Here is a 14,751-nt window from a genome sequence, read left to right on the forward strand (position 1 = left end):
TTTGAGTATTATGGAACACTCCCAAGAACACCAAAATATCAAAAAAAGTGCCCCAAAAATCCGGAAAAAATTTATGAAGGAAAAGATCGATATTTATCGGTTTTTAACCACTAAAACCAATAAACATCAAAAAAAGGTGAAAACACATTTTAAAATTCACTTTTAACATTTAAATAATATTTTTAAATGTACATAAATGTATTAAGGGCAGAATCAATTGTTTCTAAATTATGATTAATTTATTTCACTTTTATCGACTTTTATCTCATAAAATCAATAAACATGCAAAAAATTCGAACCAACCTTCAACATTTTGCATACAATCAGTAGAAAGCATGCATGAAATACCATAAAAATTCCATGGACCGAATCAACTTTTAACTATTTTTAGTCAATTTTTAACTAAAATACGACATTTTGACTCGGTTTTCTACCAAAAATCATTTAAAAAGCAAAATAACTTCATATATCACAAAACTTAACCACAAATATTTTGCGATCAGTAGGTATGCATGCCCCAAAAATTTCGTGCAAAAACCTCTTCTAACACAATTTTGAGTTTTTATAAATTATCTCATAATTCATTAATATGCTTAAAATCAACATGCAAATTACAAGCCTAAGCTCTGATACCACTTGAAAGATCATAGATCTATATTAGACTCTCTAATAAAAATTAAATTATCTCATAATTTGTCATTTTGATGATCTATGTAAAATGCATGCAAATATAAAAGCCTAAAAATGAAAGTTTAAGGAAAAACAATTTCCTTACATTGATTTTATGGTAATTTGGGCACAATCAAGATCTCCTACCTTCATTGTTCTTGAGCTTATAATAAAAGGATGATCCTCCAAACAAATCTTCAAAGAGAAGATCTCCTTCAAGATGCACCTAAGAATTTAACCTAAAACTAACAAGTATTTAACTAGAAACTTGTTAAAATTATACCCTTGATATTATTTGTAATATTACTAACACTTCTTAGTAATAAAATTTGATTACTAACTTCTTAGTAAAGATGTGTAATAATTTTAGAGAGATAGACTAAATATTTGTTCACATGCAGAGGTGAAGTAAGCTTGTCTAACAAAATGAACAATCTTAGTCTATATGGAGGGAAGGGGGCCGGGTAGGTGAGAGGTAGAGTGTGGGAGTGATTTTTCTTATTTTAGTCAATCCTACATCACATGAAAAATTATTATAAGATAACTTATGGAAGTATATAAAGTAAGGTGAAATGATTATGTTCCTAATCATCCACAACTCTATATTACACGGTCCACTTGCCCATTTACGGGTCCATGTTGGTTCTTATATTTGTCGCACAAATACGTGTAATTTTATTTTAAACATCGTTTCATGTTTAAATACTTCCATAATTAATTCGTCCAAATCACTCCGCAAATATACGTGTACCACTACACATATTATTTACGTACAAAAATTAAGACAGTGTCTTGCAGACTTCAGATGATGAGAAGGCCAAGAACCATGATGCAATGTACCACTCCGGTGCTGACCCCCAATCATCAGCCATCCTGTCTATGAGCCACAACGAAAAGGACAAACCGGCCACGGCAACCGCCTCTCCTCCTCTACGGAAGCATCCTCCCCCACCGCCTCAAGTCCAGCAACCTCTACAGTCGTCACTCCCCCTCCAGGATCGACTTCCTCCTTCAAGGCCTCAACAACAGACCCCATAGGTCCCAAACGATACCCTGTCATCAAAACAACTAACAAAAAACGTCAGCCGAAATTTCGGCATTACGACGGCATGAAATGGCTAAATCCAAACAAAAACAACAACCTGCAATGCAAAACAAGGGCAATCCCGCCCAAAATCCAACCAAACAAAACAATTCACAACAAACAAACAAAAACGACTCGCCCATATTTTCAAGTAAAATACGAGTCAAAACCACAAGAACAGCATTTCAAGGCCCCTACAGGGCCCACCAACAACCCAAAATACATTCCCGACACAATGGAGTATTTTTCTACAGCTGAAAAAGGCAATCCATACGCTAATTTGAGCCCAAACCGGTCAAAAATTCAAAAACGACCGCAAAAAGGCAAACGTGATTTTATCACGCCTCAAGGTGACCTAAATTACCAATGAGGTCCATTTCAAGGCAAACTGACTCAATTCAAGCCCAAACAGACGCTTATTTTGTCAGACGTAAGACCGTCACAAAAGGCAAAAAATCCAATTTTGCCCCCCCAATATCTAACGAAGGTCCATAAGTGGCGAATACCGGTTTTCCCAACTCCAATGCAACCTAGTGGGACCCATTATCCAAGCAAATAAACTTGGCATTGCGAAGTGAGATAGTGTCTCACCTTACTCGCGTTTTTCGAGCATAGGGAGCGGAAACAGGGACCAAAATGCAAACTAAAAGCACCCCTATACTCCTAAACAGGTTTCTAACCTAATGCAAGCATCAATTTCACTCGAAATGGGTTCAATAAAAAACGCCCAATTCGATTTTTTTTTAGGGTAAAATTCGCCCTAATTCAATCAAGCTAAAGATCAACAAATTTAAATGGATTCAAGAGGAAATACTTACCTTGAGATGACATTGTACATTATGGCACGAGTGGAAGCTAGCAAAGGTCCTTCAATGGCAATTTTTGCGGGTTTTTGGGTTGAAAGGAAGAAGACTAGATGATGAATGGTATGCAGCCTCAACTCGCGTCTTTTACAGAAAAAAAAAAGGGAAGCCCCTTTGATTCGCCAGGTGGCTCGCGCCTCAATCAGGTGCCCACTTGCTTTTTCACCGAAATTTGGGCTTTAGCCCAATTTCCACATAACAAATTCGGATTTTCATTGACGATATGGAAAATCGTCATTTCCTCAAAGACAAAAATAGTGAAAATTTAAAATTCGCTATTTTCAAAAATTCCGAGCAAACGGCGATCAAAACCGCCAACTTCAAAAATGATAGTGAAATCAAATTCACTATTTTCCTTCAAAAAATTTCAAAAATAATAGCGAAAATTCAAAAACCGCTATTTCTTCAAATTTTAAGCGACAGCAATTAAAACCGTCATGCTAAAAAAAATAATAGTTGGAAATTGAATTCCACTATTCTCACCACGCATGTCAACGACGGCACATAAACCGTCACTTCAATTAATAGTGAAGATTCCAAATTCACTATTTCCATCAAATGTCAACGGCGGCACATAAACCGTCACTTCAATTAATAGTGAGGATTCCAAATTGACTATTTCCATCAAATATCAACGGCGGCATATAAACCGTCACTTCAAACGTAATAGAAAAATTTAAAATTTGCTATTTCCTTCAAAATTTGAATTCAACAGCGATCGAAACCGCCACTTTTAATTCAAAAAAAAAAATGAACGACGAATGGTGAAGACTCCAAATTCACTATTCCTTCTAATACCAGCAGGGGGCTTCCCCGCGGAGCCCGCTCATTTAAAAAACAGTGATAGTGAAAAGTCCAAATTCACTATTTCCACGGCGGCATCACGAGTTCGCTACGTTCAAACAAGCCCATTTGATGCGACTAGTCTCGTGGTCCATTAAACGACCGCCCCATGGCTGGCGAGCCTTTGTTCGCAAACATCAAGGACAGATCTCAAAGATGCCTCGGGTACATTTCCTTACCATCGGCTGGCGAGCCTCTGTCCGCAACTTTTTCAAGGACAGATCCCGAAGATGCCTCGAGTACATTTCCTTACCATTAGCTGGTGAGCCTTTGTCCGCAACCTTTCAAGGACAGATCCCGAAGATGCCTCGGGTACATTTCCTTACCATCGGCTGGCGAGCCTTTGTCCGCAAACATCAAGGACAGATCCCGAAGATGCCTCGGGTACATTTCCTTACCATCAGCTAGCGAGCCTCTATCCACAACCTTTCAAGGACAGATCCCGAAGATGCCTCGGGTACATTTCCTTACCATGGCTGGGGAGCCTTTGTCCGCAACCTTTCAAGGATTGATCCCGAAGATGCCTCGGGTACATTTCCTTACCATCGGCTGGCGAGCCTTTGTCCGCAAACATCAAGGACAGATCCCGAAGATGCCTCGGGTACATTTCCTTACCATCGGCTGGCGAGCCTCTGTCCGCAACCTTTCAAGGGCAGATCTCGAGGATGCCTCGGGTACATTTCCTTACCACAGCTGGCGAGCCTTTGCCCGCAAACATGCGGAGACATATCCGAAGATGCCTCAGGTATGACTCCTTCTTATGGCTGTCGAGCCTTTGTACGTAGTTTAATGGACTTTAAACGACCCGCACGGACAGTCGACAGACTCTAAACTATTCCCGACGACAGGTCTGTGACTCGTACCCTCGAGTCGTCTTGGCGTCGCCCTTCCCGACGGCAGGTCCTTGGCCCGAATCCTTTCGAGCCGCCTCGACGTCGCTTGGGTCTCCAGGTTGTAATCTTCGATTGACCTAGGGGCCCTACTTTGACTTTCGCCCTGTCCAAGCCTCAGTCAAAGTGGGGGCTCTGTAGATACCCGGTATCTGCTGAGACTCTAACAAACACCCGATGATTATCGGACTACAACATGTTTTGGAATCGCGGCGTTTAATCGACAGTTTGTGTACAACTTTACGTCGGAAAACTTAAAATGATTTCAAAAATAAAACATCTCAAAACATTTCAAAAATACCTGGAGTGTTTAATGCACGACGACGGGGTCGCAATTACACTAACAAGAGTCAAAACCGACACCGGACCAAAAACCGACTTAAAAATTCAAATCCCGACTCCAACAACGAGTCAAACCGAGTCAACCACCAAAAATAAAACATTTAAAACAATCTACCTTATGTTTTACCGGATTCATGTTGGTCAAGTACCAAACATGTGACCACAAAACCTAGGATAGAACAAATCATGATTGCGTTTGTTGTGAAAGTGACAACACAACTCGAAGAACCGCGACGTGGCTCGCGCCTCTTTGAGCAGCCCAAGTGGCCATGTCGCTCAAAACTCACACAACCACTCATTTCCCTATAAATACTCCTCAAATTCCACCCATTTGAGACTTACGCGAGTGTCCGCCCCCTCTTTTCTCCCTTAAAATTCTCGACTCGACTTCTTAAGTCACAACCCGACGCGTATTTACGACCTACCGATCGTAAACACGAGCCTTACACATTGTTTGGTACCGTCATCGTGCATTAAATCACTTGACCGACCATTTCGACCACTACACCATCACTAACTTTAAAACACTCTTTTTACTTACCAAAACGGTTTTAAACCGAGTTTTTCCCAATCAAACGAGTTCTTACACTTACGTCGGTCACTCGCCATAACCAAACATGTAATTATGAGGGTGTAAAAATCCTCTTTTATTATGTTTTCATTTGTTTCATGACTACAACATGCTAAAACATGCATAACATGAACCAAAACATGGAATAAACGAGCCAAAACTGATTTTTGGTCTGAGGCAGAAGCCAATTAGGTCGCCAACTTGCCCGCGCCTAAATAGGGTGTTCAGACCAGAGATCAACCTTGTTTGTTCTCGTCATTTCCTTTTAATCCATCTTCATATTTGTAATCGGTTTCCACCATTACAAGTATTTTCGCACCCTTTTTATTTTATTCCACTTGTTTTAACCATAAAACATTTTTCACCCTTGGTTCCTCATACCATGACGGTTAAATCCGTGTTTCGGTGATATTATTTGGTTAATGACATTCAAAAGGTATTTTAAAGCCTTTTATTTCATTTCTTCACATTTTCAAACAAACATATTAGGTACCAACACAAAGTCATCCTTGGTTCTACATACCATTCCGGATTTTAACCCGGGTACGATGATGAGTATCGACTAATAACATTCAAACCGACTTAAAACAATTAGTCCATAAATATTTTCAAACTATTCATGTCAAGTTTGTCAAATCGAACCCGACACCGAATATTATCAAAATAATGATGATTATTCGAGTCTAGTTCTTCAAATAAACAAATGCGGTCTAAACGACCCCTTCAAATCAAACCGGGTTCAAATACCCATTTTCAACATGTTCTATAACGTTTTCTAAAAGGTCAGAACATGACACATAAACCGTAGACTAACCCGCGCCTAAACAGGCCCTCCATTTCTCATTTTCAAAACCAGAGGGAGGCCCCTTGTATCGCCGGCTTGCTCGCGCCTCATATAGTCGTCTGGTACAGGGCCTGTTCCCTTCCAACATTGGTCTAGGACGATCCCGACTCCGGTTAACCCGGATATAGGACGGATCAGATGACTATTTCGGTTATTCAAAATCATATTTGCAAAATGCCTTACTAAGATAAATGGATCATGTTATGCACCATAAACCTAGTACGGTAAATGGATGTTTAATTTCCGTGTTGCATGCAAATCAATCATTAATCCAACTTATAGTCAAAAAATTATCGTGGACGTTTTTTAGTCATGGAAAGAGAAAATCCTTCTTCTCCAAGCAACCTCTGAACAAACGAAAAACACGTTGCTTTCTTCTTCTTTTTTCCAGCTTGATCATGGCTAAAACTTGTAGGACTAAACAATCTTGTGTTACTGATACTGGCATGGATACAACAACATCTGTGGAGGACTCTGGCGTTTCTATTCCTGAAGGGGAAACATTGGTAGCTGAGAAGTCTGTGGTTATGGAGACGATGACGATCTCGGATGTTCCGATTGTTGAGGATGTTACAGATGAGTATGATGACCCAGTTCCAAGTGTTACGGTAGGGCAATTGCTCAATCTTACTGGACAACTGGAAAAAACGGTGACTCCGAGTAGAGCAGGTACTTCTTCTCCTACTGCACCACCCACTACTAACTTGGGGATAGGAATTTCGAAAACCTGGAGTTCTATTACTAAACCATCCCCTCGAATGAGTTTGTATTATTGTGAAAAAAGTGCGGATGCTAAAATTGTAGAGGATGAGGAAGAGGATGTTATAGATGGAATTCGATTTTGGAAGAACACATTTATGGGGAACTTCCTGGGGTCTAAACCAAAGCTGCAGCAAGTTGATGAATTTGTTGTTAAGAATTGGACCACTGGAACTCGCCCCATAGTCCAGTATTACAAAAAAGGTTGGTTCAGTTTTCGATTCTTCTCGGAGGAGGATATGAATGAGGTGCTGAAGGGTGGACCATGGACAATGGGTTCTAGTAACTTAATCCTTAAGCAATGGTCCCCAAAGTTTTCTAAGGAGATGGATTTTGTGTCTATTGTCCCAGTTTGGGTCTTATTTCCTGATTTGGATCCCTTCATGTGGTCTGAGAAGGTTTTAAGTAAGATGGCTAGCATTGTGGGTAAACCTCTCTTTGCAGATTTACCAACAACTCACAAGTCAAAGCTCTTGTTTGCTCGTGTCTTGGTGGAAGTGGATGTTTCAGATGACTTACCTACAACCATTACTTTGAACTCTCCTTACCATGGGGAAACATCACAAAGGGTTATCTATGAGTGGATGCCCTATTACTGCCATTGCTGTAGGAAAATGGGACATACCAAAGAGCATTGCAAATTCACTAAGATTAATAAGAAATTGGATGAGCAGAGGAAAGCCAAGGAGGTGGTGCAGGAGTATAGGCCTGTCACACAGAAGAGGTCTCAGCATGCTCCTGGAACAGATGCACATAGCTCAGAATGCCAGCTGCTAGGCCATATATCTCCTAAGTCAGTGACTGATAAATATGCTGGGAAAGATGTTGGGACCTCTGAGATTGGTTCCTCATCTGCTGTTCCAGAGATTGTATCTATCACTGATGATAAAGAGATGGGTTCAGGATGCACTGTGCTAGGCAAACAGTGCTCTGTCTCTGGGAGAATGCTTGAGAAGGAACGGATAGATATTGAGGATGCTAGCTATGGAGTCTCTGTGGCAAATCATTTCACACTTTTGCAGGACACTGGGATAGAGGTGGATGCTGATGTAGTGGATACTTTGCAGACTGGGGACCCTCCTGATCTAGGGACATGATTATTTCTTCTTGGAATATTAGGGGGTTTAATGACCCAATAAAGCAGCTGGAAGTTAGGGGTTATCTTTATCAGAATAAAATTGAAGTGTTGGGGCTTCTGGAAACTAGGGTTCGTTTGAATAATTCAGCTGCTATTAGTAAGAAGTTTTCTACTTATACTATTATAAATAACTACTCCCACCATTACAATGGTAGGATTTGGGTTTTTTTGGATGTTAGGAGGGTCACCGTTATTTCTGCTCAGACTCATGATCAGTTCATTCATCTTGAGCTGTTGAATAATAGGACCAATAAAATTGTTTTCATCACTTTTGTTTATGCAAGTAATGATGCTGGGCATAGGGAACGATTATGGGATGATTTAAGAAGTTTGAAAGGAAAGGTTACTAGCTGGATTGTATTGGGAGACTTCAACATTGTTAGGGATGTGACTGAAAGAATTGGCCCTAACCCACCATCTGTTACTGAGATGTTGGCTTTTAATCAATGTCTGCTGGACTGTATTTTGGAGGATTTACATAGCTTTGGTTGTGACCACACTTGGACTAACAAAAGAGAAGCTACTGTTAGGGTATGGTCTAGGTTGGATAGGGTCCTGAGTAATCCTTCTTGGTTACTTGATTGCCCAAATACTCAGGTTCATGTCCTCCCACCTGGGATATCTGATCATTCACCTCTCCTTGTTACTGTGGATGATAAGTATAATACTAGGAAACAATTTAGTTACCTTACTTGTTGGGCTGATTATAAGGAGTATAATGAGATGGTCCTACAGGCTTGGGGATTACCTGTGAGGGGTAATGTCATGTTCAAATTCTTTGGGAGACTGAAACATGTAAGGAAGACCCTTATTAAGCTCCATAGTGATCACTACTCAGGGATAACTAAGAAAGTGCAGGAAGCTAAAAAGGAACTTGAAACTTGCCAACTTCAGTTACAAATGAGGCCCCTGGATTCTGTTCTGATAGAGCAGGAACAGCATTTGATTAACCAGTATGTCATTTTCAAGAAAACTGAAAGAAGTTCACTACCTCAACGAGCTAAAATTCAGGATGTCAAATATAATGATGCACCCACGAGTTATTATTTTTCCAAAATTGCTGCTAGGAAGCATCAGGTTACTATTGGGAGGATCTTGGATAGGCAGGGGATTGAAAAGGTTGGGGTTCAGGATGTGAACCAGGCTTTTGTTGACTATTACAGATGGCTTCTAGGTCAGAGGGTGGATGTCAATTGTGATTCTATGACTGATTTGCAGGGGGATAAGATTCTTACTTCTGATTGGGAGGGGCTTTGCAGGGAGGTCACACAAACTGAAATTAAGTCTGCTGTGTTCTCTATTGACTCTAATAAAAGTCCTGGTCATGATGGGTTTTTTGCCCATTTCTTCAAGAAATCCTGGGAGATAATTAAGAAGGATTTCTGCAAAGCTATCCAATCTTTCTTTAGAACTGGTAAAATGTCAAAGCAAGCTAATACCACATTACTTGCTTTAATTCCAAAGAAACCTGTAGTGGCCACTGTGATGGACTATAGACCTATTGCTTGCTGTACAGTGTTCTATAAAACTATCAGCAAGATATTGTGTGCTAGACTAAAACCTTATCTGTCTCATATTGTGGGTAAGGAGGAGGGTGGTTTTGTTTAAGGCAAGAATATTTTTGAGAATATCATGCTTACCCAGTCTTTGGTGAAGGGTTATGGACAAAGAGGGATCTCTCCCAGATGCTTAATCAAAGTGGACATCAAGAAAGCTTTTGATTCCCTTCAATGGGAATTCATTGATAAGATGTTTCAGTATTACAACTTTCCCCAAAAGTTTAAGAACTGGATACTAGGGTGCATCACTTCTACATGGTTCAGCTTGAAGATAAATGGTGATAGAGTTGGCTTTTTTAAGGGTGAAGGTGGTCTGAGGCAAGGAGATCCTCTCTCCCCCTTCCTATTTGTTATGAGCATGGAGATTTTATCTCGTACTCTAAGGTACATTCACAAGCATCCTCAGGTTTCATACCACCCCAAGTGTGTACCTATGAGACTAAACCATTTAATTTTTGCAGATGACCTAATGCTCTTTGTCAGGGGTGATATTCCTTCTGTTGCTGCTGTCACATAAGCATTAGCTAGATACGTTTGCTAGCATGTCTGGGTTGTATGCTAATCCTGAGAAGACCAATATCTATATGGGAGGTGTTCAGGATGAGATCAAGCAGGGGATTCTCCATGCTACAGGTTTCAAGGAAGGGGAATTTCCCTTTAGATACTTGGGTGTACCTTTGAATGATGGGAAACTGAACAAAAGCATGTTTGCTGATCTACTTAATAGAGTCCAAAAAGCTCTGCAACACTGGTCTACACACAAACTTTCATATGTAGGGAAGATCAGTTTGTTGAACTCGGTTATTTTGGGCATGGAGCAATAGTGGTGCTCTACTTTGTTAATTCCTAAAGGAGTTATCAAGCTAATTACAAAGTTTTGCAGGAATTTTCTATGGAATTCTGAGGAAGGGAGTAGGAAAATGATAATGAAAAGTTGGGTGTCTTGTTGTGCCCCTCACCAGGAAGGTGGGTTCAATATTAAGGAAGTACTGGCCTGGAATAAATGCATTCTGGGTAAATGGATATGAGAATTGGACAGGGATCTGATAGCATCTGTTTTGAATGGCATTTCAAATATAACATTAAGTCAGGGAGCATTTGGACTGCAGTCTCAAAGCCTACTCATTCTGAAAGTTGGCGCAAAGATTTCAAGGTCGGGATGAGTTGTTGATGCATACTGGGACCATTCAAAGTGCAAAACAGTTCATGGCAAGTTGTGTTCACCAGGGGAAGTTGCAACTAAATCTGCTGTATGATAAGTTCAGGCAATGTCTGAATACTGTTAGCTGGGCAAAAGTGATTTGGCAGCGTGCAGTTATACCCAAGCACAGTGTGTTTCTAACACTAGCAATGCAGAAGAAACTTGCTACTATTGATCAGCTAAATTGTAGAGGTATTCAGTTGGTTAATCGTTGTGTTTTATGCAAGCAGGACAATGAGAATCATAAGCACTTATTTTTTAAGTGTTTGTTTTCTAAAGAAGTTTGGCATGGCATTCTCTCTTGGATGAAGATTTCTCGGCGTACGAATAGTCTCAATAAGGAGTTACATTGGGGTGCTAATAGACGTACTTGTAAACATTGTAAAACCAAATGGTTTCTAGGGTGTCTTGGTGCTGTAGTGTATAACATTTGGGAAGAAAGGAATGCTAGGATCTTTCAAGGAGTGGAGCATAATGTGGATGGTATTATTAAGAAAGTTCAATTCCTTGTAATTATTAGATTATTGTATGCATCTAAATCGCATAAGGAGGATGAAATAGTGGGGTACTTAGCTAGTTGAAAAACTCATATTGGTTATGCTTTTGTAAGATTGCCTTTTTATTCCCTAAATGGATGAATATATGGCTTGCCTTTCTTGCAAAAAAAAAAAAAATATCATTAATCCAACTCGACATCTTATACTTGATACTTGGATTAAATCAACCGACTTAGAAAGCTCTCACATGTTAGGTTTAAATTATTGGATGCGCATTCATGCATTTAAACCGTTTTATCAATTTTTGCATTCAACCAACCATGATCGATCAGTAGAGGCCGTTAACGCGGTCAGGATTGGGTGTCTGATTAAAGGGCTTCCCAATACGTACCTTCACCTCTTACTCAGAAACTTTGGATAGTGGACTACCTTATCAGGGCGTACGAGAGTCATTCTTGAGATAGGATGCTAAAGAGGGACGATTTCCTTATCTTTAGTACCTATGTCAAACGCAGCTTTGTGCTTTGATTTGACCGAGGTATAAAGTGGATTTCGAACGGGTTCCAGGCATCCCACAAATGCTTGATGGCGACTCCGAACATCTTTAATCGTTTCGAGACCCTTACCGAGACAAAACCGACCGATCTAAAACGATCCGGTCGAAAGCATTTTTACACCGCCAAGCGTGGCTTTCAAAAAGACCGTCGAAGTGGGCTTGTAGGTGGGCCACGTCCACAGTATGATTGATAACCTTATTAGCATGCTAAACTTGATCATGAGTGAGTAGTTCTTTAGCTAGGGTTAATGGGGAATTAGGGAAAACAAACAGGGGGATAGATCTATGCTTAATCTAATGTGTTTTCATAATTAATTTGCTTGCTTGTTGTGATTTCAACCTATGCACATGTTATGTTTGATGAAATGCGAGCCTATTAATCCTTGCATTTTTTTGACCATCCTTTTTCTTTTCAATGAGGCTTGTAAGACATAAACCAACTCGAGCCTCATTAGACCATGCATATGGTTGAATAGGAAGGATTAAGTCGACTTGTAGGTGTTGTACAGTCTAGATGACTCGGCTCCGGGATCCAAACCTTCTTAGGGATTGTAAGATATACACTAACTCAATCCCATCACAACAAGAAGTGATTGCATCTAATTGAGGACATGTTTATATGATTAACTCCCATGAATCCCCTATGAAACCATGACACCCTAGTGCCTTTAATCAATTGTTTACAACTCCCTTTTTAATTGCTTTGCTTTGCTTTCATTACTTTACTTTCATTTGTTGATTAGTTTATATTACACATCATCTAAACCCAAATTGTGACACCCTAAGACATAGCTATTTACAATTGAGAATCCTACATCAATACCCGTCCTTTGGGATCCGACCTTTACTTACCTCTTTACTAAGAGTAGTTTGTGAAGTTATAAATATTGTTTTGGTTGGTAGCTTTTGACGACGAGTTTTAACCGGGCCATAAATGGCGCCGTTGTCGGGGATGGTGTTAAATTGATTTTATTTTAATTAATTGTTTTTAGTTGTTTCCTTCTTTACCTTGAGGGAGAGCATTTCCTCAAGGTACTTCTCACCTTTTTCTCTTATTGTACTTTGCAATATCGACAATATAGATTGTTGTGTAGAGGACCATATGAGTACTACTCTCATCAAAGACTGTTTGCAAGAATTGGAGGCCTTAGAAACAAGTGAGGCCAAAAACAAGCATTGGGAATTAGAAGTAGATCTCCTTGAAGCCGCTCTAGCTAACAAAGAGCTCACTTATGAGCAATCCATATTGATAAATGACATTCCCGAGGAAGCATCACAATCCATTAAAGAAGAACAAGCAACCAAAGATCATACCATACAAGTCGAAGAGCTAGACGAATATGTCATGGGATTTGAGTATGAGGAGCTTGAGGAACAAGTCGAATATGCCATGAGGATGGAACGTGTAATGGAGATGGAAAATGCCCCTATTGAACCTTCAATGGTAGAAAGTGAGGTACAAACTCCAACTCTAAAACCCCTTCCCCCAAATTTGAAGTATGCTTACCTTAATGAGTCTAAAAACAAACCCGTGATTGTTAATGAAAAGCTTGATGAGAACCAATTAGAAAGTTTGCTTGATGTGTTAAAAGAACATAAAAAAGCTATAGGTTATAGTCTAGATGATCTTAAGGGAATAAGCCCCAATTTTTGCATGCATAGAATTCATCTAGAAGAAAACCATAGACCTACCATTCAAGCCCAAAGGCGACTAAACCCCCACATTAAAAAAGTTGTAAAAGCGGAGGGTATGAAATTACTTGATGCGGGAATCATTTATCCTATATCGGATTCTTTGTGGGTTAGCCCCATTCAAGTGGTGCCTAAGAAAGGAGGTACCACGGTGGTAACGAATGATAAAAACGAGCTAATACCCACAAAGAAGATCACCGGTTGGCGTATGTGTATCGATTATCATAAGTTGAATTCCGCACAAGAAAAGATCATTTCCCCCTACCATTGATTGACCAAATGCTTGAGAGGTTAGCCTCTAACAAATTCTTTTGCTACCTTGATGGGTATTCGGGATTCTTCCAAATCCCGATACACCCGGATGACCAACACACGACTACCTTCACATGTCCCTAAGGTATTTTGCTTATAAGAGAATGCTCTTAGGGCTATGTAATGCTGCCGCCACTTTCCAAAGATGCATGATGAGTGTCTTCTCCGATTATCTAGAAACCATAAAGGAAGTTTTTATGGATGGTTTTAGCATTTACGAAAAAGACTTTGACTCTTGTTTGCATAACCTTTATCTTGTATTGCAAAAATATGAGGATGTTAGCATTGTCTTGAATTGGGAAAAGCGTCACTTTATGGTCAATGAAGGTATTCTCTTGGGTCATTTAATCTCGGAAAAGGGCATCGAAGTTGACAAGGCCAAAGTTGAGGTGATAGAGAAACTCCCACCTCCCGTGAATGTTAGAGGGGTGAGGAGCTTTCTCGGTAACGCGGGTTTCTATCGCCGTTTCATAAAAGATTTCTCCTAAATCGTGAAACCCCTCACTCAACTTTTGCTTAAGGATGCCCAATTCGAATTAACTAATGAGTGTGTTGGCGCCTTTGATAGAATCGAGGAAGCACTAATCTCGGCACCAATCATCCAACCACAAAATTGGGAACTACCATTTGAGATCATGTGCGATGCAAGTAACTACGCCGTTGGAGCGGTTCTTGGCTAACGGGTAGGAAAGGCTTTGCATGCTATCTATTACATAAGCAAAGCTCTTGATGCCGCCCAAGTGAACTATGACACTACCGAGAAGGAACTCCTTGCCATTGTCCATGCTTTAGACAAATTCAGTTCCTATTTGCTTGGATCAAAAGTGATTGTTTTCTCGGATCATCGTGTTCTTAAGCATCTCTTGATAAAGAAAGAAGCAAAACCAAGATTGTTAAGATGGATTTTGCTACTCCAAGAATTTGATTTGGA

At 40.0% G+C, this 14,751-nt stretch overlaps 1 protein-coding gene across 1 annotated transcript; it reads left to right on the forward strand.

Moving 5' to 3' along the window:
* The first annotated feature begins 9,635 nt into the window (after window positions 1-9,635).
* Window positions 9,636-10,079, forward strand: LOC141601527 (secreted RxLR effector protein 78-like). The gene has a single exon (XM_074421818.1). The coding sequence runs from the start codon at window positions 9,636-9,638 to the stop codon at window positions 10,077-10,079; it is 444 nt and encodes a 147-aa protein (XP_074277919.1).
* The last annotated feature ends 4,672 nt before the right edge of the window (window positions 10,080-14,751 follow it).

This window comes from Silene latifolia, chromosome 9, assembly GCF_048544455.1.
Source record: "Silene latifolia isolate original U9 population chromosome 9, ASM4854445v1, whole genome shotgun sequence".
NCBI classification, from domain to species: Eukaryota; Viridiplantae; Streptophyta; class Magnoliopsida; order Caryophyllales; family Caryophyllaceae; genus Silene; species Silene latifolia.

Bases quoted from the DNA above. Each gene is read 5' to 3' on its own strand.
- LOC141601527 (XM_074421818.1), top strand. From the start codon at position 9,636: ATGCTTACCCAGTCTTTGGTGAAGGGTTATGGACAAAGAGGGATCTCT.